At 53.3% G+C, this 27553-nt stretch overlaps 1 protein-coding gene across 3 annotated transcripts; it reads left to right on the top strand.

Annotated features, from left to right (window-relative positions):
- Positions 1-26884, top strand: LOC143793262 (N-acetyltransferase 8B-like). Of its 3 annotated transcripts, none has more exons than XM_077280088.1 (2): positions 1-135; positions 25800-26884. In XM_077280088.1, the coding sequence occupies exon 2, from the start codon at positions 25808-25810 to the stop codon at positions 26471-26473; it is 666 nt and encodes a 221-aa protein (XP_077136203.1). In that variant the 5' UTR covers positions 1-135; positions 25800-25807; the 3' UTR covers positions 26474-26884. The 3 variants fall into 3 exon arrangements, with proteins under 3 accessions (XP_077136203.1, XP_077136195.1, XP_077136213.1); XM_077280080.1 differs by lacking the exon at positions 1-135 and adding an exon at positions 7345-7458; XM_077280098.1 differs by lacking the exon at positions 1-135 and adding an exon at positions 12503-12898.
- Positions 26885-27553: the final 669 nt, after the last annotated feature.

Here is a 27553-nt window from a genome sequence, read left to right as displayed (position 1 = left end):
GAGGGCGGTCTGCTACAGGAGATCCGACAGCTGGAGTCTCCAGTGAACCTGGACCACTTCTCCTTTGGTGAGGACGAGCCAGCAGAGGAAACAAAGAAGAGGAAGAAGACAACGAAGGAGACCGCACGGGAGGTGGTGAGTTACAGATATGTACTGATGGATGATGTTACACCTACCACCTCCTGTGTAAACCCCACCAAACCTAAAGGCACGGGCTCTGCAGTGGGTCCGGGGCATAGGCAAGGTGGGGAGAGGAGGAGGATGTCCGGCGTGGCTACCGTCTGTGCGGGGAACAGTGCAGGGGGTGAGGCTGTGGTGGTACTCACGGCGCCGGACATAGGGGACCCCGAGGAGTTTCCCTCTCTGCCCTCCGCGGCTAAGCTGGTTATCACCGGGGCTGAGGGGGGCGAGGGGGATGTCCACTCCGTTGCGAAAGGGGGACGGTGTGGGCAGACTCCATCCCTGCTCACTACGGCTGAGCCGGCCGACGCCGGGGCTGTGGGGGGCAGGTCCGGGAAACTTGGTGCGGCGATAGGGGGGCGCACTGTTGTGACAGGGGCGCAGTGCGCCTCAACAGAGAAAAGGCACGCGGCTGCGATAGGGGAGCAGCGAGTCCAAAAAGAAAAAAAAAACAGGAAAAATCATCTGCAGGGAACACTGGGCGCCCTGCTGCGACGGGAGGACAGAGTGCTCCAGCACCCAAATGTGACACCAGGACCCCGAAGTCTGTGGGTGCGGGGCAGGCAGTGCCCCCAACAAGCAGCGGGCCCAGAATAATAAAAGGTGCTCCAGAGACACAACAAAACACCAATGAAGGGAAAACGGGTGTGGTTCTGCACCCCTCCCCCGGTCCAGCAGGTGTGAGTGCAGAGAAGCCAGACACAAGTGAGGAAGGAATGGATGTTACTGTGGAAGGTGCAGAGAACACTGGGACAAATGGTGGTGAGAATACTGGTAATAAAGTGATGGGAAGTGGTGAGGGGAATGATGGGAGTAGCAGTGGAGTGAATGGTGGGAGTAGTGGTGGAGCGAATGGTGGGAGTAGTGAAGTTACAAATGATGGGAGTAGTGGTGGAGTGAATGAGGAGAGCATTACGGGTGTTGGTGGAGGGGAAGCAGGGGCTTCAGCCCCAAGCTATTCAGGAGCTGTCACTGCTGGGGGTAGTAGTGCGCCCTTGTCTGGTGACCCTGAGGATGGTGACTTGCAACAGCGCTTCCTGGACGCCCTGAGGAAAGGGGAGAGTTCCATCAATGTAGAGGGGAGGGAGGTTGATCTATCTTTCTGGATAGAGAGACACGGTCTTTCCGCCTTCCGAGACAGAGGGGCAGAGACTGTCTGGTCTCTGCCGACACCGGGGCAGAGGAGTAACTGTAGGAATGTGGCCCGTCTCCAGTGGGTAAGCAAGGATGCCTGTCCTGATCGGTCAAAGGTTGCTGAGCTCCTGCTGGGGATGGGCTTCGTGGCATATGACATCTTTGCCTTGATCCATCCCTATGGGACCTCCTACTTCGATGTCAGCTTCGTGAGACCGGAGGGCCTTGAGCTTTTCTGGTCTCGCCACGAGCTGGCTCGGGGTCGCCCCGAATGGCAGGGTTTCCACACTGTAGCAATATCCCGCCAGAAATCGGTCAGGAGGGTGACCGTTTTGACCAGTAACGAGTCACTTTCCTGTGTCGACATCACCAACTGGGTTGGACGATACGGCGACATCGTCGGTATTCCCGAGAAGACCCTCGATGAGCATGGTATCTGGTCAGGAGCCTGGACCTTCATGGTGAAATTGAAGGTTTCAGGAAACACCGTTACCCATATCCCTTCCTCAACATTTTTGGGGAGGGACAGGATCTTGATTTTCTACCGGGGGCAGCCTAAGGTCTGTCACAGGTGCGGCAGCCCCACACACTTCAGTGCACAGTGTACCACCCAGAAATGCGCACTGTGTGGGGACCTCGGCCATCTTGCTGCTACCTGTGGCAGGATTAGGTGTAACCTGTGTGGTGACCTCGGTCACCCGTTCAGTCGCTGTCCGCGTTCCTTTGTCAATGCGGTCCTGAAAGCGGCGAGTGCGGGACAGGCGAAAGCCAGGACTAATCTCGCCGGTGAAGGGACCAGCAGAGGCGGAGGACGCAGGGAACCGGTGAGGAGCAGGCTGCCGCCATCCAATATCAGGCGGCAGCAGCAGCGCCGTGGGAGCAGGGGGCAGGGAGTAATGACCCTAAACTCTGACCCGGGTGCTTCACTTGCAGCTGAGGATCCTAAAGACGGCGAATTGAGCGAGGAAGTCAAGAGACTTGAAAGGGAGGAGCAAAAGGACGCCATGTCTGCCCAGGAACCTTCATCCGATGACAGTCTGGATGAGGGAGAGGGGGAGTGGTCACAGCAAAAGAAAAAGGGTAACAGGAAAACAACTAAGGATAAGAGGGGGTCCGGGCCTCGAGCCTCCTCCTTGGAGTGCGACCCCTCTGACTCCGTAGCCCTGATCCAGGTGCCATTGGAAGGTCCAGCCGCCCCCCCTCTGGTGGATCTCTCTAACCGGTTCCGGGCCCTCCAGGACTCCGTTCCAGAGGGGGGCGATGGGGACCCGGGGCCGGAGGTTGCGGACAAGGTTGTTGGGGCTCAGGAGGTCGCTGGGTCTTCTTCTCAGGGGGCAAATACAAAGCCTTCTGGGGGGGGGACTACCTCAGGACCACCAGACAAGGGCCAGAGTGTATGTAAGGAGAGAATGGATGAGTCTGTTTGTCTTAAGTGCACTAAAAACTCATCATTGTCAGAGGAAGAGGGTGAAACTGTTGGGGGTGGGAAGAAAAAGGCTATCTAATTCAATCAATCATGATGGCGGCACCCACCCCGTTGACGCTGGCAACCATTAATGTTGCCAGCATAAAGTCAGATGTGGCAAGGTACACGGCCTTTCATTTTCTCGGCCAACTTGACGCCGACATTTTGTTTTTGCAGGAGACCAGGTTGACCGACCTATCAACCATGCATAAAGCAAGGCGGGAGTGGAGGCACGGGCCCTCCTACTGGTCTCTTGCAGCCGAGCCGTATAGCGGGGTGGCGGTCCTTTTTAAGACCGCAGCGGTTGAATGCAGACGATTGATCGAGTTAGAAATGGGGAGATGCTTGATCCTAGATGTCTCCATTGGGGGACAGGAGCTTCGGCTCATTAACATCTACGGTCCCCAGTCCAAGTGGGACCGCAAGTGTCTCTTCATGAAGATCAAACCTTTCTTATTTTTGAGTCGGCAGGTGGTCTTTGGAGGGGATTTCAACAACGTCACGAGACCCTGTGATAGAGGAGGTTCCGGAGACCGGCTGGCTTACGATTGCGTCGCGCTAAATAGGATAGTAAGTGAGGCACGCCTGGTGGATGTCCACATCCGGCACAACACAGGCCACGCGGGGTTCACCTTTTTTAGAGGTAGTCAGTGCAGGTCTAGGTTAGACAGGTTTTATTTGAAGGGGGATGCCGTCTCCTCGCCGTTGTCAGTTGTGGAGGTGGAATTCTCCGATCACTGTTTGATTATGTTTTCTCTGAGCGTTACAGAGACTCCTCGGATGGGAAGAGGTTATTGGAAGCTGAATTCGTCACTCCTTGAGGAAGAAGCTGTAAGACGGTCCTTTGAGGAATTTCTTCAGAGCCAGGTACCGCTGCTGGGCCTAAGTAACACTAAGTCTGAGTGGTGGGAGATGTTCAAACATCGGGTGGCGAGATTCTTCCGGCAACTCTCGAACCTCAGAAGCCTGAACAGGGATCGCCTGTATCAGAGCCTGAGGAGGAAACTTGAGCAACTTGTCTCGACTGGGGGTAGCCGCGAGGCGATCTCCAGTGTGAAATTCTTGCTAAAGAGGTGTCAGTACGATAGGCACGCATCTTTGGTTTTTGAGAGGGACTACGGGAAGTACTACTCGCCCGACCCTTACAGAAGCTGCAAGATGTCAGTGAATAGTAAGATAGTGACAGGGCTGATGGACAGTACGGGATCCCTGAGAAGGTCCAGATCAGGGATCTTGGCGGTCGTCAGTTCATACTACTCACACCTCTTGGGAAGGAAGGAACTGGATCGTGACAGGATGTCGGCTTTCCTGGCTGAAGCTGTTCCTGAGCCAGGGGCTGACCTCTCGCTGGGCGGTTTGGCAGAAGCGATCAAAGAAGAGGAAGTGAGACTGGCGATCGATGGGCTCCGGCCCAAAAAATCGCCAGGTCCGGATGGCTTAACATCCGAGTTCTTTAAGACTTTTAGGGACTCCTTGGTCCCCCTCTTGACTCAGGTGTTTAATGAGTGTCTCTCCTCGGGCACTCTGCCGAGATCATTAAGGAGGTCGGCTTTGATCATTTTGTCAAAGGGTAAGGATCCGTCACGCATTGAGAATTGGCGTCCCATATCACTTCTCAATGTGGACAGGAAGGTTTTGGCTAAGATACTCTTCAATAGGCTGGTGAAGTTTGCACCGCGGCTCCTTTCGGAGGCCCAGCACTGTTGCGTTCCTGGCCGTAGCACTTTCAGTGCTGTTCTGGGTGTCCGAGAGGCCGTGGAGCAAGGCAGGGCGGGCCTTTGGAAGGGGTTCTTGCTGACCCTGGATCAGGCAAAAGCCTTTGATCGGGTCGACCACGAGTACCTCTGGTCCACTCTTTTGAGGTATGGTCTGCCTGGAGGGTTTGTGGACTGGCTTAAGACCTTGTACGCAGGGGCTGAGACTTTCCCTCTGGTAAACGGGTGGATTGGACAACCTTTCGGGGTGGGATCTGGTGTCCGCCAGGGCTGCCCTCTTAGTCCTTTGCTTTACGCGTTTGCGATCGATCCCTTCCTCAGAAGGGTTGATTGTGGACCGTTGGCGGGGGTGAGGATGGGCGGGTTGGCGCCAGAGGCTATCCTGAGGGTAGTGGCCTACGCGGACGACGTTACTGTCTTTGTTTCTTCGCAAGAGGAGGCGATGGTGGTGATGTCAGAAGTGGAGAGCTACTCGGAGGCATCCGGGTCCAAGGTCAACCAGGACAAGTGTGAGAGTCTCTGGCTGGGAGGCGGGGATCCCACGTTTGATCTTCCGGACACCCTCCCCGAACCCCAAGAACATGCCAAAGTCCTAGGCATCGAATTTGGCCAGGGTGATTACCCCACGAAAAACTGGGAAGGCAGAATCAAGGGTGTCGCCCAAAGAGTGGACCAATGGAAGGGTTGGTCTTTGACCCTGAGGGAAAGGGTTGACCTGTGCAAGGCTTTCCTGCTCCCCTTGCTGGTCTACCTGGGCGGCGTCTGTATCTTGCTGGAGCCTCTCTGGACACGGGTCTACAGTCTGTTCTTCCAGATGTTATGGGGGAATAGACTGAACGTAGTCAAACGGGAGGTCACTTATCGCACGAGGAGACTAGGGGGGTTGAATATGGTGAACCCCGTGGTGTTTCTAGTGAACACCTTTTTGAAAGTTAACGTGGCAAACCTCTGGAAAGAGAGGGCTCCTTCATGGGTATTCTCCTGCAGGGGATGGTTTCAGCCTTTCTTCCAGGAATGGGAGACAGGGGGAAGATTGAAGGATCTTCGCACACCGCACGGGCATCTCCCGGCTTATGTTACCCCGGTTCTGAAAATGATGCGCCGGTGGGGTCTGGGAATGTGGGTAGTGAGGTCCCTCCCGAGGAAACTCCTCGACATGCGGGTCTTGCTTTCGCATTTTCAGAGACCATTGGTCCTCAAGGACTGCCCGAGTCGGGATCTATAGGTTGGGTTAAGTTTGTTAAATTCTAGCAGGATCCCCAAGAAGTATTGGGACTTGACTTGGCGCTGCTTCCAAGGTAAGTTGTATGTGAGGGACAATTTGAAGCACAGGAGCTCCGTGGACAGGAATTGTCCCCGTGAGGATTGCGCTACCATGCTGGAAAGCATGGAGCACTTCCTGCTTCATTGTCCCTTTAATACAGAGGTGTACAACAGGGTGGGCGCTTCCATTGGTTGGCCGCGGCTGGCCACTCTGTCCTATGCCGAGTGGGCCTATGGAGCTTTCAGAGACCTCGGGAGAAGGGACCGAGCCACTTTATTCTTAGTTAGCGCAGTGGTCAGGTACTTCACGTGGAACGCACGAGTTTTAGTTACGACGCAGAGTAAAATCCTCCGTGTAGATGAAGTTTGTAGCAGCATCCTAGATGCCCTGGTGAAGGTGCGTTCTCTGGACTGCGAAAGACTGGGTGCCCGGAGGGCGGCCCATCTCTGGAGGGGTTTCTCCTTCGGGGTGCCTTAGTCCGTTAGCGCTCCTATATCCTGGTGGTGGGCTGATATCTTTACACCCTAGGTTTTTGTTTTGTATCTCTGTTCCCTGAATAGAAGGTTTGCAGGCATCGAACTTGAGCCTTGGGTGGTGAGTATGTAGGTTGTGTTCTGTGAAGATGGTTTATGTATATATTGTATATAATGTATTGTATATATTGTATATATGTGTATATATTGTATATATGTGGGGCCTGATCCTAGCTCGGATAATTCCTGAACTTTGTGGCCAGAGCTGGATCAGGGGTGGCGGGATAGTTAGAGTAGGTGTGTATATATATTAAAAAAGGAAGAAAAAATAATAATTAAAAAAAAAATAAAAAAAAAATGTTGTACACTGTATTGTATTTAGGTTTGTTGTGGGGTGAATGTGGTGGTGTAAGGGGGGGCTGTAAGGTAAGGCAGTGGGACCAGTAGGGTTTTGTTGTGTTTGCGGCGTTGTGTAATATTCAGTTTAGTATAATATGTTTATAGTGTATATATTGTATATAATATTGTATATAGGACGGTGTGAATGTAGTTGGGGTTGTATATAGTAGTATGAATGAAGCTGGGCCGGGGGTCTTACATGATTTTATACTATTTATTATGTAAAATTTTTACAGGGGTATTCATGTAGTTATGAGTATTTTGTTTGTTGTCTTTTAGTTTTGCTTTATTTTTATTGGAATTTTTCTTTCTCGTCCCTGATTTGTAGGTCATGAACTTTCTCCATTTTGGTTCCATTTCTGGTTTATTTCTTTGTGATTTTTGTCGTTTGTTGTCGTCTGATTGGAGCTTTGTTCTTATGTTTTGTTCTGTTGTGTTTTATTTGTAATGTATCTTGGTTATTGTCATGTAAAGTATTTTTATTTTATTTAATAAAAGACCTGGAGGATAAGACACAATGTAACAGCAGAATAGTAAGTGCAGCTCTGGAGGTGAGTGGAGGATAAGACACAATGTAACAGCAGAAAAGTAAGTGCAGCTCTAGAGGTGACTGGAGAATAGGACATTATGTAACAGCAGAACAGTGACTGCGGCTCTGGAGGTGAAGGCCAGCGGTTACATTAGGACTCTGTCAGTGACTGCTCCCCTGCAGGGGTTAATAGTGGTGACGTCAGCCGGTTTGGGTCTGGTCCCGGAGCTGCGATCACCTGAGGACGCCCTGATCTCCAGTCTCAGCACTAATCTCTGGTCACAGCTCAGCGACCACAGGTAACAGGGGCTCTGACTGGGTGGGAATGCTGGGACTTGTAGTTGGTATCTGTAGTTCCTACTTTAGACCCAGCAGCCTCTGTCTCCAGATCTTCTGTCACAGCTGGGCCTGGACATGGCGTCCTGTGAGCTGCACCAGCGTCCCCTGTGCCAGGACGTGATGCCCCGGGGGTGAGGGTACTAATAATGCCCCGTGAGGGCACCTACCGCAGTCAGACGCTCTGCCCGCTTGGGGCTCAGGGACCAGAGGAACATATGTCGCCATGTGCTGCACTGGTGAAGGGTTAAAGATCCCAATGTGTCGACATAATAATAATAATAACTGACGTGTAACGAGAACGGTGCGAGGAATAATATTTACTACTTCTAATAATAATCCTGCAGACTGGAGTGACGGCGGCGTGTGACCGAGGCTTTCTGTAGAGTGGGGGGGTGAACCATCAGCGGTGGTCGGGAGTAGTAGGTAAATCTGCTGGAGACGTTCACGTCCGGAATCCGCCCGCTACTATTGCAGCTTTCACAGGATCGGACGTGTTTTGGGCTCCCTGGTGATTCCATGGTGCTGGAGGACACAGGGGCCGGACTGGAGTGTTACTCCTACTGACGTTTTTTTCTTTTCCTTCCTTATGCGAACCTCACATTGCTTAATAAAATGGTCAGCCTTACCGCAATACAAGTGCAATAGAGTGCAGGGTAGACTATGTCACCACGGAACAGACAGACCAACTGCTGAGGGGGGCTTATTAACAGGGGCGATATTCTCCTCGCAGGGAGAAAGCAGTAGAATATAAACTGCAGAAATAACAGTGCAAAATATATGGGAAGCAGTATAACAGTAGTGAACGGAAGTTCTAGGGAAAAACACTTATCAGTCTGATGAGGACTTGCTTGTAGGGTCGTCTTCTCTAACGTAGGCGCCGGGAAACAGCGGCACTTGTCCTCCCTCTGTTATCCGTGGGCTGAGTAGTCTCTAGGAACCCGCAACCTGGGGTTTGAGGGGTTACTGTGGCGAGTAGAGGGGATGCTAGGCAAACAGGGTCCCCTGTGCTCTGAGTCTACTGCCTCAACAGTGCAGCCTATCTCGGGAGAACGATTCTGTCTATTATTGGGTCTCCCAACAGGAATCAGGGGCTCTGCACTAATGCCATGGGTGCTAGGGGCCACTGTCTCTGCACGGGTCACTGTCTTTGCATGAGCGTCAGGGCGCCCCTCTCCAGTCACAGCAGAGTCCGCTTTCACATACTCACAAGATGCAGTCTTTCTGGACAATCTTCCTGTCTCAGTCCTCCGACCGGGAGCTCTCTCCTCCCCGGAGCACTGCGTGCTGTTCTGTCCGCTGTATCCGCTGCTCTCTGCTGCACACTCTGCTCTCTCTGCTGCTCTCTCTGCTACGCACGCTGCTCTCTCTGTGGCGCACGCTGCTCTAGCCCTCGAAAGCGCGCCTCATTTCTCTCTCAGCCCAGCTTCCTTCCTGTCCCAGCCTCTAAGTTGCCCCCCAGGGAATCGTGTTGCACAGCTAAGTGGTTCCAGGCACGGAGCAGAGAAGGTAACCCCCTTACACAAGCATAGCCCTTCAGAGAACCTCTTCTCCCTCTCCTGAGAACGAGAGGACATCGCCCCAAGTTGCATCGGTTCCCTGCTGTTGATGGGGCCATCCTGAGAGACTGGGTCCAGCATTATAAGAGCCTTCCCTTCATTCTGTCTGCCTCTCAATCTTCTATCCACACGGATAGCTAACTGCATAGCAGTTTCCAAAGTATCAGGTGCAGGATATGCAATGAGCAAATCTTTAACTCTTTTACTCAAACCTGCTAGAAACTGACTCTTGGGCATTGGGTCATTCCACCTGACCTCTGCGGACTATCGTCTGAACTGGGTGCAATACCTCTCAGCATCAACAGAGCCCTGTTTAAGCCGTCTGAGCTCTGCTTCAGCTGATGTGACCCGATCAGGAACATCATATAACAACCCCATAGCAGAAAAAAAAAGCTTCTACTGATGCCAAACAAGGATCTTCAGGATGTAATGAAAATGCCCAAAATTGGGGTTCACTTTGCAATAAAGACATAATAATCCCCACACGCTGTAATTCACTCCCTGAGGATCTGGGTCTAAGCCAAATATATAGTAAACATTCATTTTTAAACATAAAAAATTCCTGCCCTTTATCAGAAAAAACTCAGGTAATCCTACCTTAGGTTCTTCAGAGCATGCTCCAGAGTAATTACTCATGTGCTGTTGCAGGTCGGCTAGTTACAAAGTTAACCCTTGCAAGCGTTGAGCAAGTTCCTGAACGCTGTTCGTATTGCCAGAATCTGGGAGAGGGATTTTTTTTTTGTTATGTGGCTGGACAAACTGATCTGCAGCTCAGGACTAGGGTAGAAGGGGAACAGCTGACCCTGTACTAGGACTAGGCTGAAACCCTACGTTCGAGTGGGCGACCCATTCCTTGTGAATAGACCCACCGACGTTTTCTAGGCTAAACTCAAATGAAGACCTACAGGTAGGGGGGGAAGGGTGTCCCCGAATGATCTAGGGACTGGAAACAAAAACAGGTAACCTCCTAGAAGGATAATAGAGCAAGCTGCAGAAACTAATGGAAAACCAAAAACAAAACTGGCAGAACTAGAGATCCCAGAACTGCACAATATCAAACACAGAAAGCTAACAAGGCACCAAGCCAGAACACAAGCGGATTAACACTGTTTTCCAGCAAGGACTGGGAGGCAGGTGCTGGGTAATAAAGGGTGATAAAATCACCTGACCTAGGACAAACTCAGCACCAGAGGAAAAAGACCAGCAGCCTGAAAACCACAACAAGATGGCGGATGGTCAAAACGTAATAGATTCTAACACCGGGGTTTTTTGGTTGCCCCTGGTTCTTTATGAAGGGGATTTATCTATATCCCACTTCCCAGTTCCGGTTTGGAACTTGCAGCTCTCTGGCGCCCCCCTTACCATCAGGTCAGACAGGGTACTGCACCTAGGATAATTAGTCGCCAGAAAGGCTGCCTTACTTTGGACTGGCTAATAGGCACACTGCAGCGAGGGTGATATAACTACTCCCACTCAGGTGGGAACAATAATTATCAACGCCGTCATCGCTGCAAAGCCTCCCCAAACACACAGGACAAATTCCGCTGCCACCAGCTCCAATTTCTTAATTATTAAAGGGTCCGGAGCCAACCCAGATTAGTAGCGTAATACATCTCAGAGGACGTGATCGTATATTATAGAGCAAGGAAAGACAAAGCTAGTAATTTTATATTTTACTCCAAAAAAGGTAGGCAGTGTTTACAGAAGTATAAAAAGGTATTATAAAGAAGACAAGTATCATATGTACAGTACAATTACAAATAAAATGGGATTAAAGTTGAAGAGGACATTTACATTGCGTTCAGATCATTTCATCTCATGGCTGACCATGTGCTGTGGTGGATGGGTGACACATCTAGATGCATATCTCACATCTGTATAGCAGCTAGACCCCAGACAAAAGACTCTGGTAGACAGCTGCTTCACTCACTTATTTCCCAGCCTAAAACCAAGGCTCTCTTTTAAGTGTAAACACGGCATAGTTACATGACCCGCTTATGGAGAAATGGTCTCCTTGCACTCGTTGGGTTTAGCTCCTAGGGATTTCCGTGAACTAAAGATCTCTCGATGGACATCCGGAATATATAATCCTTATATCTCCAGCCCGGATCGGTGTCAATATACATAACCTTAAAAGAACAATAGAATCCCATGCTTGCTGTACCGGTTTCAGCCACTATCAGGTGGGAGGGGGGGAATGAGGAGTTTTACACAGTCTGGTGTTCACAGCTCAAAGCCATAAAAATTCTTCAGTGAAGCTGGCAGGCTCGTCTCACATTATGGCTGTATAGCAGGGGGAGGGAGAAAGAGTGGCTTAGAATTTCATCCTTGTGCTGACAGGCAGAGGAAACTGCAGCTGAGAGCACTGTATGTGTAATTGAAGTAATCAGAACGGCTTTCTATTTCCTGACAAGATGCAGGGATGGTGGAGAGGTGCAGGGATGGTGGAGAGGTGCAGTGATGGTGGAGAGGTGCAAGGATGCTGAAGAAACCGTTCAGCACCACAGGGAGGCGAGCACTCAATGGGTTTTATGGGTCTTCTAGTCGATAGAACAGAGATAGACAATCGTTATTGGTAAAAGTGTTCTGCTTCTCGTGTCAGCACCTCCATCACTGTGTCACAGCCTCTGTGTCGTCTATGTGGCAGCCATGCTCTGTTCTAGCTGTTTGCACTTTGCACACACTTGCTCACTAATCTTCGTTGTTGTGTATCGGTCCATGGCAGCAGTTTCCAGACGTCTCTGAGGTGGTTTGCCTCTTCCTCGCCTCCATTGGGTGAAGTAGAGCGAGTATTACTCTCCCCCACTTACTCGCTAGCTGTTGTGCAGGCTTTCTCTGCAGCACTGCTTTTTCCATTACCTTCTTGGTTGCATGGCTAACGACTAATGGCAGGAAGACACTACTTACCCTCAGGATGATATCAGGGGCTCTAGGGCCCCTATGGCTTTTACTCCCTCTGACCTGTGAGCCAGCCCAGTCACCAACAACGTCAGTCCGTAACCCTGTGCTGGTGGTACCTCAGATACTACAACACTATCCCAGACCACCCAGTGCTGGGCACTTCTGGACCTGGTGTGCTTCTCCCATTTAATGAGTAGATCAGACATCATCACTCCCTCCCTCCTCCATGTTGTGGAACAAAAATGGCATTAATATTCTGGCACTGGTGCGGTCACTGATGACTGAACTAAGCGGTATAATAGCGCCTGAACCCCCATCACAGCAATGATGGCGCTGGTCCTGGTCATAAGTCCATCGAATGTTCCATGGGGTCACAGGTGCACGACTCTCCTCTCCGCTGAGCGGCCGGGGAGTGACCTCAGTTCCTGGAATTATTAGGATGCAGTTAATACATTAATAGACAGGGGTAGAAAGGACGGGGCGCAGACAGTCACTCCAGACAGTGCGCATTAATGATTACTGGAGGCTGTAAGAGCTGGATATAGTCATGTCCCCAAACTGCAGACCAAGGCGTGAGCTGCAGCCCCCGAAGCCACAGAAGCCCCTGAAGACTCTCCGTGCACCAGAAGGCACAGAAGCCCCCAAAGCCACAGAAGCCCCCGAAGCTCTCCGTGCACAAGAGGGCACAGAAGTACCTGAAGCCACAAAATGCACAGAAGCCCCCGAAGCACCAGAAGGCACAGAAGCCCCTGAAGGCTCTCCGAGCACCAGAAGGCACAGAAGCCCCCAAAGCCTCAGAACCCCACCGAAGCTCTCCGAGCACCAGAAGGTACAGAAGTACCTGAAGCCACAAAAGGCACAGAAGCCCCCGAAGCACCAGAAGGCACAGAAGCCCTCTGAGCATCAGAAAACCCAGAATCCCCTGAAGCCCTCGGAGCCCCAGGTTTGTCACATCTCTATTTGCCGTTGACCTGCGGATCCTTCCTGCGCTTCTCCCCATCCTTCCTGCGCTTCTCCCCCTTCCTTCCGGCGCTTCTCCCCCTTCCTTCCTGCGCTTCTCCCCCTTCCTTTCTGCGCTTCTCCCCCTTCCTTCCTGCGCTTCTCCCCCATCCTTCCTGCGCTTCTCCCCCATCCTTCCTGCGCTTCTCCCCCTTCCTTTCTGCGCTTCTCCCCCATCCTTCCTGCACTTCTCCCAATAATTCCTGCGCTTCTCCCACTTCCTTTCTGCGCTTCTCTCCATCCTTCCTGCGATTCTCCCCCATCCTTCCTGCGCTTCTCCCCCTTCCTTCTTGCGCTTCTCCTCCTTCCTTCCTGCGCTTCTCCCCCATCCTGCCTGCGCTTCTCCCCCTTCCTTCCTGCGCTTCTCCCCCATCCTGCCTGCGCTTCTCCGCCTTCCTTTCTGCGCTTCTCCCCCATCCTTCCTGCGCTTCTCCCAATAATTCCTGCGCTTCTCCCCTTCCTTCCTGCACTTCTCCCCCATCCTTCCTGCGCTTCTCCTCCTTCCTTCCTGCGCTTCTCCCCCATCTTGCCTGCGCTTCTCCCCCTTCCTTTCTGCGCTTCTCCCCCATCCTTCCTGCGCTTCTCCCCCATCCTTCCTGCGCTTCTCCCAATAATTCCTGCGCTTCTCCCCTTCCTTCCTGCGCTTCTCCCCCATCCTTCCTGCGCTTCTCCTCCTTCCTTCCTGCGCTTCTCCCCCATCCTTCCTGCGCTTCTCCCCCATCCTTCCTGCGCTTCTCCCCCTTCCTTTCTGTACTTCTCCCCCATCCTTCCTGCGCTTCTCCCAATAATTCCTGCGCTTCTCCCACTTCCTTTCTGCGCTTCTCCCCCTTCCTTCCTGCGCTTCTCCCCCATCCTTCCTGCGCTTCTCCCCCTTCCTTTCTGCGCTTCTCCCCCTTCCTTTCTGCGCTTCTCCCCCATCCTTCCTGCGCTTCTCCCCCATCCTTCCTGCGCTTCTCCCCCATCCTGCCTGCGCTTCTCCCCCTTCCTTCTTGCGCTTCTCCTCCTTCCTTCCTGCGCTTCTCCCCCATCCTGCCTGCGCTTCTCCCCCTTCCTTCCTGCGCTTCTCCCCCATCCTGCCTGCGCTTCTCCCCCTTCCTTTCTGCGCTTCTCCCCCATCCTTCCTGCGCTTCTCCCAATAATTCCTGCGCTTCTCCCCTTCCTTCCTGCACTTCTCCCCCATCCTTCCTGCGCTTCTCCTCCTTCCTTCCTGCGCTTCTCCCCCATCTTGCCTGCGCTTATCCCCCTTCCTTTCTGCGCTTCTCCCCCATCCTTCCTGCGCTTCTCCCCCATCCTTCCTGCGCTTCTCCCAATAATTCCTGCGCTTCTCCCCTTCCTTCCTGCGCTTCTCCTCCTTCCTTCCTGCGCTTCTCCCCCATCCTTCCTGCGCTTCTCCCCCATCCTTCCTGGGCTTCTCCCCCTTCCTTTCTGCACTTCTCCCCCATCCTTCCTGCGCTTCTCCCAATAATTCCTGCGCTTCTCCCACTTCCTTTCTGCGCTTCTCCCCCTTCCTTCCTGCGCTTCTCCCCCATCCTTCCTGCACTTCTCCCCCATCCTTCCTGCACTTCTCCCCCTTCCTTTCTGTGCTTCTCCCCTTCCTTTCTGCGCTTCTCCCCCATCCTTCCTGCGCTTCTCCCCCATCCTTCCTGCGCTTCTCCCCCATCCTGCCTGCGCTTCTCCCCCTTCCTTCTTGCGCTTCTCCTCCTTCCTTCCTGCGCTTCTCCCCCATCCTGCCTGCGCTTCTCCCCCTTCCTTCCTGCGCTTCTCCCCCATCCTGCCTGCGCTTCTCCCCCTTCCTTTCAGCGCTTCTCCCCCATCCTGCCTGCGCTTCTCCCCCTTCCTTCTTGCGCTTCTCCTCCTTCCTTCCTGCGCTTCTCCCCCATCCTGCCTGCGCTTCTCCCCCTTCCTTCCTGCGCTTCTCCCCCATCCTGCCTGCGCTTCTCCCCCTTCCTTTCTGCACTTCTCCCCCATCCTTCCTGCGCTTCTCCCAATAATTCCTGCGCTTCTCCCACTTCCTTTCTGCGCTTCTCCCCCTTCCTTCCTGCGCTTCTCCCCCATCCTTCCTGCACTTCTCCCCCATCCTTCCTGCACTTCTCCCCCTTCCTTTCTGCGCTTCTCCCCCATCCTTCCTGCGCTTCTCCCCCATCCTTCCTGCGCTTCTCCCCCATCCTGCCTGCGCTTCTCCCCCTTCCTTCTTGCGCTTCTCCTCCTTCCTTCCTGCGCTTCTCCCCCATCCTGCCTGCGCTTCTCCCCCTTCCTTCCTGCGCTTCTCCCCCATCCTGCCTGCGCTTCTCCCCCTTCCTTTCAGCGCTTCTCCCCCATCCTGCCTGCGCTTCTCCCCCTTCCTTTCAGCGCTTCTCCCCCATCCTGCCTGCGCTTCTCCCCCTTCCTTCTTGCGCTTCTCCTCCTTCCTTCCTGCGCTTCTCCCCCATCCTGCCTGCGCTTCTCCCCCTTCCTTCCTGCGCTTCTCCCCCATCCTGCCTGCGCTTCTCCCCCTTCCTTTCTGCACTTCTCCCCCATCCTTCCTGCGCTTCTCCCAATAATTCCTGCGCTTCTCCCACTTCCTTTCTGCGCTTCTCCCCCTTCCTTCCTGCGCTTCTCCCCCATCCTTCCTGCACTTCTCCCCCATCCTTCCTGCGCTTCTCCCCCTCCTTTCTGCGCTTCTCCCCCTTCCTTTCTGCGCTTCTCCCCCTTCCTTTCTGCGCTTCTCCCCCTTCCTTTCTGCGCTTCTCCCCCATCCTTCCTGCGCTTCTCCCCCATCCTTCCTGCGCTTCTCCCCCATCCTGCCTGCGCTTCTCCCCCATCCTGCCTGCGCTTCTCCCCCTTCCTTCTTGCGCTTCTCCTCCTTCCTTCCTGCGCTTCTCCCCCATCCTGCCTGCGCTTCTCCCCCTTCCTTCCTGCGCTTCTCCCCCATCCTGCCTGCGCTTCTCCCCCTTCCTTTCAGCGCTTCTCCCCCATCCTGCCTGCGCTTCTCCCCCTTCCTTCTTGCGCTTCTCCTCCTTCCTTCCTGCGCTTCTCCCCCATCCTGCCTGCGCTTCTCCCCCTTCCTTCCTGCGCTTCTCCCCCATCCTGCCTGCGCTTCTCCCCCTTCCTTTCAGCGCTTCTCCCCCATCCTTCCTGCGCTTCTCCCAATAATTCCTGCGCTTCTCCCCTTCCTTCCTGCGCTTCTCCCCCATCGTTCCTGCGCTTCTCCCCCTTCCTTCCTGCGCTTCTCCCCCATCCTGCCTACGCTTCTCCCCCTTCCTTTCTGCGCTTCTCCCCCTTCCTTCCTGCGCTTCTCCCCCTTCCTTCCTGCGCTTCTCCCCCTTCCTTCCTGCGCTTCTCCCCCATCCTTCCTGCGCTTCTCCCCCTTCCTTCCTGCGCTTCTCCCCATCCTTCCTGCGCTTCTCCCCCTTCCTTCCTGCGCTTCTCCCCCATCCTTCCTGTGCTTCTCCCCATCCTTCCTGCGCTTTCCCCCATCCTTCCTGCGCTTCTCCCCCATTCTTCCTGTGCTTCTCCTCATCCTTCCTGCGCTTTCCCCCATCCTTCCTGCGCTTCTCCTCATCCTTTCTGCGCTTCTCCCCCTTCCTTCCTGCGCTTCTCCCCCATCCTTCCTGCGCTTCTCCCCCTCCTTTCTGCGCTTCTCCCCCTTCCTTTCTGCGCTTCTCCCCCTTCCTTTCTGCGCTTCTCCCCCTTCCTTTCTGCGCTTCTCCCCCATCCTTCCTGCGCTTCTCCCCCATCCTTCCTGCGCTTCTCCCCCATCCTGCCTGCGCTTCTCCCCCATCCTGCCTGCGCTTCTCCCCCTTCCTTCTTGCGCTTCTCCTCCTTCCTTCCTGCGCTTCTCCCCCATCCTGCCTGCGCTTCTCCCCCTTCCTTCCTGCGCTTCTCCCCCACCCTGCCTGCGCTTCTCCCCCTTCCTTTCAGCGCTTCTCCCCCATCCTGCCTGCGCTTCTCCCCCTTCCTTCTTGCGCTTCTCCTCCTTCCTTCCTGCGCTTCTCCCCCATCCTGCCTGCGCTTCTCCCCCTTCCTTCCTGCGCTTCTCCCCCATCCTGCCTGCGCTTCTCCCCCTTCCTTTCAGCGCTTCTCCCCCATCCTTCCTGCGCTTCTCCCAATAATTCCTGCGCTTCTCCCCTTCCTTCCTGCGCTTCTCCCCCATCGTTCCTGCGCTTCTCCCCCTTCCTTCCTGCGCTTCTCCCCCATCCTGCCTACGCTTCTCCCCCTTCCTTTCTGCGCTTCTCCCCCTTCCTTCCTGCGCTTCTCCCCCTTCCTTCCTGCGCTTCTCCCCCTTCCTTCCTGCGCTTCTCCCCCATCCTTCCTGCGCTTCTCCCCCTTCCTTCCTGCGCTTCTCCCCATCCTTCCTGCGCTTCTCCCCCTTCCTTCCTGCGCTTCTCCCCCATCCTTCCTGTGCTTCTCCCCATCCTTCCTGCGCTTTCCCCCATCCTTCCTGCGCTTCTCCCCCATTCTTCCTGTGCTTCTCCTCATCCTTCCTGCGCTTTCCCCCATCCTTCCTGCGCTTCTCCTCATCCTTCCTGCGCTTCTCCCCCTTCCTTCCTGCGCTTCTCCCCATCCTTCCTGCGCTTCTCCCCCATTCTTCCTGCGCTTCTCCCCCTTCCTTCCTGCGCTTCTCCCCCTTCCTTTCTGCGCTTCTCCCCATCCTTCCTGCGCTTCTCCCCCTTCCTTCCTGCGCTTCTCCCCCTTCCTTCCTGCGCTTCTCCCCCTTCCTTCCTTCGCTTCTCCCCCATTCTTCCTGCGCTTCTCCCCATCGTTCCTGCGCTTCTCCCCCTTCCTTCCTGCGCTTCTCCCCCATCCTGCCTGCACTTCTCCCCCTTCCTTTCTGCGCTTCTCCCCCATCCTTCCTGCGCTTCTCCCAATAATTCCTGCGCTTCTCCCCCTTCCTTCCTGCCCTTCTCCCCCATCCTTCCTGCGCTTCTCCTCTTTCCTTCCTGCGCTTCTCCCCCATCCTGCCTGCGCTTCTCCCCATCGTTCCTGCGCTTCTCCCCCTTCCTTCCTGCGCTTCTCCCCCATCCTGCCTGCACTTCTCCCCCTTCCTTTCTGCGCTTCTCCCCCTTCCTTTCTGCGCTTCTCCCCCTTCCTTCCTGCGCTTCTCCCCATCCTTCCTGCGCTTCTCCCCCTTCCTTCCTGCGCTTCTCCCCCTTCCTTCCTGCGCTTCTCCCCCTTCCTTTCTGCACTTCTCCCCATCCTTCCTGCGCTTCTCCCCCTTCCTTCCTGCGCTTCTCCCCCTTCCTTCCTGCGCTTCTCCCCCTTCCTTCCTTCGCTTCTCCCCCATTCTTCCTGCGCTTCTCCCCATCGTTCCTGCGCTTCTCCCCCTTCCTTCCTGCGCTTCTCCCCCATCCTGCCTGCACTTCTCCCCCTTCCTTTCTGCGCTTCTCCCCCATCCTTCCTGCGCTTCTCCCAATAATTCCTGCGCTTCTCCCCCTTCCTTCCTGCCCTTCTCCCCCATCCTTCCTGCGCTTCTCCTCTTTCCTTCCTGCGCTTCTCCCCCATCCTGCCTGCGCTTCTCCCCCTTCCTTCCTGCGCTTCTCTCCCATCCTGCCTGCGCTTCTCCCCCTTCCTTTCTGCGCTTCTCCCCCTTCCTTCCTGCGCTTCTCCCCCTTCCTTCCTGCGCTTCTCCCCATCCTTCCTGCGCTTCTCCCCCTTCCTTCCTGCGCTTCTCCCCCTTCCTTCCTGCGCTTCTCCCCCTTCCTTCCTGTGCTTCTCCCCCTTCCTTCCTGCTCTTCTCCCCCTTCCTTCCTGCGCTTCTCCCCCTTCCTTCCTGCGCTTCTCCCCATCCTTCCTGCGCTTTCCCCATCCTTCCTGCGCTTCTCCCCCATCCTTCCTGCGCTTCTCCCCATCCTTCCTGCGCTTTCCCCCATCCTTCCTGCGCTTCTCCCCCATTCTTCCTGTGCTTCTCCTCATCCTTCCTGCGCTTTCCCCCATCCTTCCTGCGCTTCTCCTCATCCTTCCTGCGCTTCTCCCCCTTCCTTCCTGCGCTTCTCCCCATCCTTCCTGCGCTTCTCCCCCTTCCTTCCTGCGCTTCTCCCCCATCCTTCCTGCGCTTCTCCCCCTTCCTTCCTGCGCTTCTCCCCCATCCTTCCTGTGCTTTCCCCCATCCTTCCTGCGCTTCTCCCCCTTCCTTCCTGCGCTTCTCCCCCTTCCTTCCTGCGCTTCTCCCCCATCCTTCCTGTGCTTTCCCCCATCCTTCCTGCGCTTCTCCCCCTTCCTTCCTGCGCTTCTCCCCCTTCCTTCCTGCGCTTCTCCCCATCCTTCCTGCGCTTCTCCCCCTTCCTTCCTGCGCTTCTCCCCCTTCCTTCCTGCGCTTCTCCCCCTTCCTTCCTGCGCTTCTCCCCATCCTTCCTGCGCTTTCCCCCATCCTTCCTGCGCTTTCCCCCATCCTTCCTGCGCTTCTCCCCATTCTTCCTGCGCTTCTCCTCATCCTTCCTGCGCTTCCCCCATTCTTCCTGCGCTTCTCCTCATCCTTCCTGCGCTTCTCCCCATCCTTCCTGCGCTTCTCCCCCTTCCTTCCTGTGCTTCTCCTCATCCTTCCTGCGCTTCTCCCCCTTCCTTCCTGCGCTTCTCCTCATCCTTCCTGCACTTCTCCCCATCCTCCCTGCGCTTATCATCCTTCCTGCGCTTTCCCCCATCCTTCCTGCGCTTCTCCCGGGATTTTCTCACTTTCTTGTGTCACTTTGTGATTTGGAGACATAATTCTGTCAGTGTAAAAATGTATCGACTCCAAGAAGCCAGATAATAAGTGTCTGTGCCCCAAGAGCAGCAATCTGATGTGTAATACAGGGGTCCTGTCACAATATATCGATCTAACACTCGTCATCACAGACAATGTGCAGAGAATGACTGAGGACGTCTGCACTTGGTGACATCAGGTCTGGATCCAGCCGCTTCTGACAGGCTTTATAGTGAACGGTGAGAACAGAGGGCTGCCGCCATCCCCTCCAGAGCAGCACTCTCGCCAGCTTCATCCCCTCCAGAGCAGCACTCTCGCCATCACGTCTCCTCCAGAGCAGCACTCTCGCCATCGCCGTCTCCTCCAGAGCAGCACTCTCGCCATCACGTCTCCTCCAGAGCAGCACTCTCGCCATCATGTCTCCTCCAGAGCAGCACTCTCGCCATCGCCGTCTCCTCCAGAGCAGCACTCTCGCCATCGCCGTCTCCTCCAGAGCAGCACTCTCGCCATCGCCGTCTCCTCCAGAGCAGCACTCTCGCCATCGCCGTCTCCTCCAGAGCAGCACTCTCGCCATCGCCGTCTCCTCCAGAGCAGCACTCGCACCAGCTCAGTCTCCTCCAGAGCAGCACTCTCGCCAGCTCCATCCCCTCCAGAGCAGCACTCTCGCCATCACGTCTCCTCCAGAGCAGCACTCTCGCCATCGCCGTCTCCTCCAGAGCAGCACTCTCACCAGCTCAGTCTCCTCCAGAGCAGCACTCTCACCAGCTCAGTCTCCTCCAGAGCAGCACTCTCACCAGCTCAGTCTCCTCCAGAGCAGCACTCTCACCAGCTCCCTCCGTCTTGGTTGACACTGGGATAAGGCCAAAAGAAAAGAAAAAAAAAAAAGAGAGAGAACGTTTCATCGAATGCTGAACATACAGAGGACAGTGGGAGCAGCGCTCCTCACCTGTCCACAATGTGCGGCGATACCGATCCATCCCGAGCACCCAGAACGGATCACGTCACCGCACGTCAGGAGGTCTTATAGTGAAGCTTTTTATTTTCAATGCCGTGATCTACACATAGAAACAGTCCTCATATCTAGAAGTTCAGCCTGTCTATTAAGCCAAATATTAGGCTGCTGCTCCGAACAAATCACTTCTCAGTGATAACACTATTCATAATGGATGTCACAGCTCACCTCCTCCTCCTGTATAATGACTGATAACACCTCTATATACAGCTGATAACGCAGGTTCCACCATTCACAATAGGTGATGTCACAGCTCACCTCCTCCTGTATAATGACTGATAACACCTCTATATACAGCTGATAACGCAGGTTCCACCATTCACAATAGGTGATGTCACAGCTCACCTCCTCCTGTATAATGACTGATAACACCTCTATATACAACTGATAACGCAGGTTCCACCATTCACAATAGGTGGTGTCACAGCTCACCTCCTCCTCCTGTATAATGACTGATGATAACACCTCTATATACAGCTGATAACGCAGGTTCCACCATTCACAATAGGTGATGTCACAGCTCACCTCCTCCTCCTGTACAATGACTGATAACACCTCTATATACAGCTGATAACGCAGGTTCCACCATTCACAATAGGTGATGTCACAGCTCACCTTCTCCACAATAACCTCACCAATGGTCACAGAGCTTGAATTTAATCATTTTCCCTATGTCAGTAGTGATGGACATATCTCACTTCCTCCTCCTCTCTGTACAGTGGGTGCGGAAAGTATTCAGACCCCTTTAATTTTTCACTCTGTTTCATTGCAGCTGTTTGGTAAATTCATAAAAGTTTATTTTTTCTCATTAATGTCCACTCTGTGCCCCATCTTGACAGAAAAAAAAACAAATGTAGAAATTTTTGCAAATTTATTAAAAAAAGAAAACCTGAATTATCCCGTGGCCATAAGTCTTCAGCCCCTTTGCTCAGTATTGGGTAGAAGCCCCTTTTGAGCTAGTACAGCCATGAGTCTTCTTGGGAATGATGCCACAAGTTTTTCACCCCTGGATTTGGGGATCCTCGGCCATTCTTCCTCGCAGATCCTCTCCAGTTCCTCAGGCTGGATGGTGAACGTTGGTGGACGCCATTTTCAGGTCTCTCCAGAGATGCTCCATTGGGTTTAGGTCAGGGCTCTGGCTGGGCCGGTCAGGAATGGTCACAGAGTTGTTCTGAAGCCGCTCCCTTGTTATTTTAGCTGTGTGCGGCGTCCCAGTGTCCTGGTCGTCGCAGTGATGTCATTATCCTTTCAGGGGAGAAGTGATGTCATGTCTGAAGGCAATGAAAGACAACCACATTCAGGTATCACACACATGCAACATGTTCACACTCCAGACCAGAAGGGGGAGCTCTAAGCCTGTTTAGGGTGAACTCCCCTATTTAACATCCTGATCTGGAGGGAAAAGGGGTTCAGAGTTCAGTTCCTGTAAGGAAGACAGAGGGAGAGGAGCTCTGCTGGCATGAAGTGCTGCAACTCCTTGGAAAAGACACTAAAAGGTGAACATACTGCAGAGAATGTGCAGGAAAGCAGAGCACAGGAGAGAAATACCAGAGGGAGATCAGCCAGGAACAAGCTGCTCCTTTCTGAGGTGCAGGAGCCGGTAGCCAGGATACTGAGGAAGCAATAGTCTCCAAGCCTTACTTCAGAGACTGGCAGGACAGTTAATTCCACGTTGGCTGCCCGACCATATACCCAGGAGGCACGGTGGCAACTGTGGGGGCCGGGGCGTCTCTAGGGTCCCTGTAAAAAGCCTCAGGCCACCAGTCATACGGGTTTGTCCTATCCATACCATCTGGGGGACAGAGAGGAAGATATAACATCTAGAACCTCTACAAGAGTTGTGAGGACCTTACCGAGAAGCTCAGCAGGGAGGTACTACAACACACAGGCGCTAGAGGAAGGCTACTGATTTCTACCTGGAAAAGGGGACTCTGGAATTGCCTTCAGACCGACCGGACTCTGCCTGCCCTGTCATCTGGCGCTCCGGGCTGAGGAAACCATCTGAAGTCTTCAGTAAACAAGGTAAAAGACTGCAAACCCGTCTCCTCGTTCTTTACTGCACCTTGCCCATATATAAACTTTTACTGGACACCCCTGAGGGCCACGGACCGGGTCAGCCACCGTGACATCCCCCGAACCGAAGGGCCCGGTGCCGAATACCCCATCGCCCTACTCTGGGGGCGATCCATGTGTGCTTAGGGTCATTGTCTTGTTGGAAGGTGAACCTTCGGCCAAGTCTGAGGTCCAGAGCCCTCTGGAAGAGGTTTTCATCCAGGATATCTCTGTACTTGGCTGCATTCATGTTTCCTTCAATAACAACCAGTCATCCTGTCCCTGCAGCCGAGAAACACCCCCATAGCATGATGCTGCCACCACCATGTTGCATTGTTGGGATTGTATTGGGCAGGTGGAGCGCCCCCACTTCAAGGGCAATGGGGTACTCGGCACCGGGTCTCTCGGTTTGTGGATGTCACGGTGGCCTGACCCGGTGGCCCTTTTAGGGGTGTCCGATAAATAGTTTGTATAATGTTCGTGACGCCACCTGTGGTATTGGGTCAGGGTGACCGACGCGGCATAGGAGTCCGCTGGGGTGATGTGATGGCAGCTAGATGGTATACCTTCCCACAGCTGAAGTGTTTCCCCAGGGCTTCCCAGAAGTGTAGGTGGTGATGGTGGACGATGTAAGGCGCAGTGAATAACGAGGACACAAGGCTGCAGTATCTTTACCTTTTACTGGAAGCTTCAGCATCCACAGTCCAGAGCACGGACCACAGGGCAGGCAGAGTCCGGCCGGTCTGAAGGCAAATCCAGAGTTCCCTTATCCAGGTGGAAATCAGTAGCCTTCCTACTAGCGCCTGTATGTTGTAGTACCTCCCTGCTGAGCACCACGTGATAGTCCTCACAACTGTCGTGTATGTTTTAGATGTCTTCCTCTCTGTCCCCCAGATGGTATGGATAGGACAAACCCGTATGACTGATGGCCTGAGGCTTGTTTATAGGGACCCTAGAGACGCCCCGACCCCCACAATTTGCCACTGTGTCTTCATAGTTATTTAGGTCGGGCAGCCAACTTGGAATTGACTGTCCTGCCGGTCTCTGAAGTAAAGCGTAGAGTCAATTACTCCCTCGGTATTCCGGCCACCGGCTACGCGCCTCAGAAGGAGGCAGCCTCTTACAGGACAGAACTCCTCCTGGTGTTGTCTCCTTGTGCTGTGACTTCGTTTCTCACTCTCTACAACACAATTCTCTTCGTGTCCTTTCTTAGGATGCTGCCGCACGTGGGGCAGGCTCAGCTCCGTAACGTTCTATCCCGCTAGGCCTCTGTCAGGATCCCACCACTGACAGGGACCCTCTGTCTGCAGCTCAGATGTTCCCCCTTTTCCCCCTGTCTGCCTGACAGGTCTTCTCTGGGTCAAACCCAGGCAGCGTCTCACTAACTTTCTATCCAAACCACCAGTTTTACCCTTCTGTGAGGAGTGGCCTAATAGATAGGAGCATGGCTCACCCTGGTGGATTGGAGTGTGAAGTGTTGTGTTTGGTTTGTGATACCTGGAAGGATGAACTCCTTTATTACCTTCAGACGTAATATCACTCCCCCTGGTGGAGGAATAACATTACTGCAACGACCAGGACTCTGGGGCGCTGCACAGGTGATGAGCAGTTCCTGGTTTTCTCCACACAAACCTCTTAGAATTATCACCAAAAAGGTCTATCTTCATCTCATCAGACCAGAGAATCTTATTTCTCATAGTCTGGGAGTCCTTCATGTGTTTTTTTAGCAAACTCTATGCGGCTTTCATATGTCTTGCACTGAGGAGAGGCTTCCGTCGGGCCACTCTGCTATAAAGGCCTGACCGGTGGAGGCTGCAGTGATAGTTGACTTTGTGGAACCTTCTCCCATCTCCCTACTGCATCTCTGGAGCTCAGCCACCGTGATCTTGGGGATCTTCTTCACCTCTCACCAAGGCTCTTCTCCCACGATTGCTCAGTTTGGCTGGACGGCCAGGTCTAGGAAGACTTCTGGTGGTCCCAAACTTCTTCTAGTACTTGTAGTTCTGCATTCTGCTGTAACCTTGGCCAGATCTGTGCCTTGCCACAATTCTGTCTCTGAGCTCCTTGGCCAGTTCCTTTGACCTCATGATTCTCATTTGGTCTGACATGCACTGTGAGCTGTGAGTTCTTATATAGACAGGTGTGCGCCTTTCCAATCCAAGTCCTATCAGTGTAATTACACACAGCTGGCCTCCAATGAAGGAGTAGAACCATCTCAAGGAGGATCACAAGGAAATGGACAGCATGGGACTTATATATGTGTCTGAGCAAAGGGGCTGAATACTTATGTCCATGTGATATTTCAGTTTTTCTTTTTTATTAAATTTTCTGGGTTTTTTTTTAGTCAAGATGGGGTGCAGAGTGCACATTAATGAAAAAAAAATGAACTTTTCTGAATTTACCAAATGGCTGCAATGAAACAAAGAGTGAAAAATTTAAAGGGGTCTGAATACTTTCCGTACCCACTGTATAATGAGCTCTGACTCAGGACATTCCCACAATCCTCTCCCCTGTCAGTAATGATGGACATTTCTCACCTCCTCCTCCTTCCTGTGTAAGGCCATCAGGCTCAGTACATTCCCACAGTTGTCTCCCCTGTCAGCAATGATGGACACATCTCACTTCCTCCTCCTTCCTATGTAATGACATCAGGCTCAGGACATTCCCACAGTTGTCTCCCCTGTCAGTAATGATGGACACATCTCACCTCCTCCTCCTTCTTGTATAATGACCTCAGGCTCAGGACAATCCCACACTCCTCTCCCCTATTAGTATTGATGGACATTTCTCACCTCCTCCTCCTTCCTATATAATGACCTCAGGCTCAGTACATTCCCACAATCCTCTCTTCTGTCAGTAATGATGGACACATCGCACCTCCTCCTCCTTCCTATGCAATGACCTCAGGCTCAGGACATTCCCACAGTTGTCTCCCCTGTCAGCAATGATGGACATTTCTCACCTGCTCCTCCTTCATGTATAGTGCCCTCCAGTAGAGTCTGTGCACACCTGCAGCTGTCACATTGCCTTTGTTTCTGATGTAGAATGTTATCCTGTTATGTTAAGATTCCAGATTTCTTCATGTTTTCATGGTTCCTTGTGATCATTTTCCTTCTTTTCCAGGAGGCCACATGTCGCCTTACAGTGTCCGTGTGTACCAGGACAGTGACCACCGCAGGGTCCAGGAGATCTTCATTTCTGGCTGCCATGAGCACATCCCTACAGCCTTCTACCGGGGCTTGAGACAACCTCACAACTGGCTGCTCTTGGCGCTGGGGCTGGTTCTCCCACTGGTCACCATGGGGTCAATCGTGCTTTCCATCTTGGGTGTGACCGGAGTGCTACTCATTTTATGGCTGCCCGGCAGAGAGTTCTACCTTTACCACATCAGGCATGGTCTGGCCGGAGACTTGAAGGACATCAGAAAACATTATCTGCAGAGGGAATATCACTGCTTCTGGGTGGTGGATCTGGAAGGAGAAGTCATCGGCATGGTGGCCGCCATCTCTGCCATGACCCCTCATGAGAATAACATCGAGCTGAAGAGGATGTTCGTAACCGATCACCACCGAGGCAAAGGGATCGCTAAAGTGCTGTGCAGGACGGTGATTGACTATGCTCGCAGGAGTGGTTGTAATGCCGTCATCCTGTCCACCACCAATGTGCAGGTCCATGCTGTAAACCTGTATGAGAAGGTGGGCTTCAGGCGAACAGCTCCAGCGGTGTACAATGCATGGCTCGGCCTGGTGGGAATGGCCTGGGTGAGCTACCGATACGACATCCCCTCTGATACATGACCCATTGTCACCAGACAGTCCTGTTTATAGTGGAAGTAGAAGTGTCTGATGTTTAGGAAGGTGCACATGGCGTCTACCGCTGCGACATGACAGGACCTTTGGTTGATGACCTCCGGTAATGGATGGTTCTGAGAACACATTCAGTCTTCACGTTCTTCATCTAAGAGACGGCAACATCTTATTCCATAGAAAAGTCTTCAAACCTGACTAAAAAAACATCAATTTGTCTTCTCGAGAAAAGTCCTGTCTTCTGTTCACGTCATGAAGTTTCTAACAAGCACCAGATTTCAGGTTGTATCTAATAAACCCAAATAACAGAAAGGTTCCTCCGCGATCACCCGCGAGGTGACCCAATGTCTGGTCTTCTTACATCTCTTTATAAAGCTCTTCCTTCTTCATTGTGTAAGTGTAGAGTCCTCCTTTCATCGCTTCCATGGTTCCTCAGTCCTTTTTCTCCAGACCTCACATGAGACGCTCCTTGTTTGGCCAAGTCCGGTGCCCTGAACATGAATGAGATTAAGAACATCAACCAAGAGATAAACTCTTGGATCTTAAAGATTTCCATGGACATCAGATCTTGCTGGTGGATCCTGTGGGTCCCACTCTCTAAGGCCGAGATCACACACAGCGAGATACGGCCGAGTCTCGCAGGTTAAACCCAAGCTCTGGCGCCGGCACTCCAGAGCGGAGCGTGCGGCCGCACAGCAATACACGGAGCTGCACGCTCCGCTCCGGAGCGCCTGTGCCAGAGCTTGTTTTTAACCTGCGAGACTCAGCCTGTAGTGTGACTCCGGCCTAAGAATAATCATCTCTGTCCATGGTCCTTCAGATGAGCGATGCCCAAAATGTCCTCACCTGCTCCATGGTCCATAGATATAAGTTCATGCATATAACTGAGTAGATCATGATCGATCATCTGTAAGATGATGAGGAATCTCTTTCATGAGGAGCACAGTTACAGTACGGGGTTGTCCAGCACATTCATCGGGTTCATTGTCTTCCATTACTTCATCAGGTTATTGTTATTATAATGCGATGCTTATATAGCGCTATCTGATACCGCAGCGCTGTACATCATCA

Source organism: Ranitomeya variabilis, chromosome 1 (genome assembly GCF_051348905.1).
Source record: "Ranitomeya variabilis isolate aRanVar5 chromosome 1, aRanVar5.hap1, whole genome shotgun sequence".
Classification (NCBI taxonomy): domain Eukaryota; kingdom Metazoa; phylum Chordata; class Amphibia; order Anura; family Dendrobatidae; genus Ranitomeya; species Ranitomeya variabilis.
The sequence above is the reverse complement of the archived record's forward strand: the minus strand, read 5'-3'. Positions and strand labels throughout refer to the sequence as shown.

Coding starts and splice junctions, on each gene's coding strand:
- LOC143793262 (XM_077280088.1), top strand. CDS start 25,808: ATGTCGCCTTACAGTGTCCGTGTGTACCAGGACAGTGACCACCGCAGG.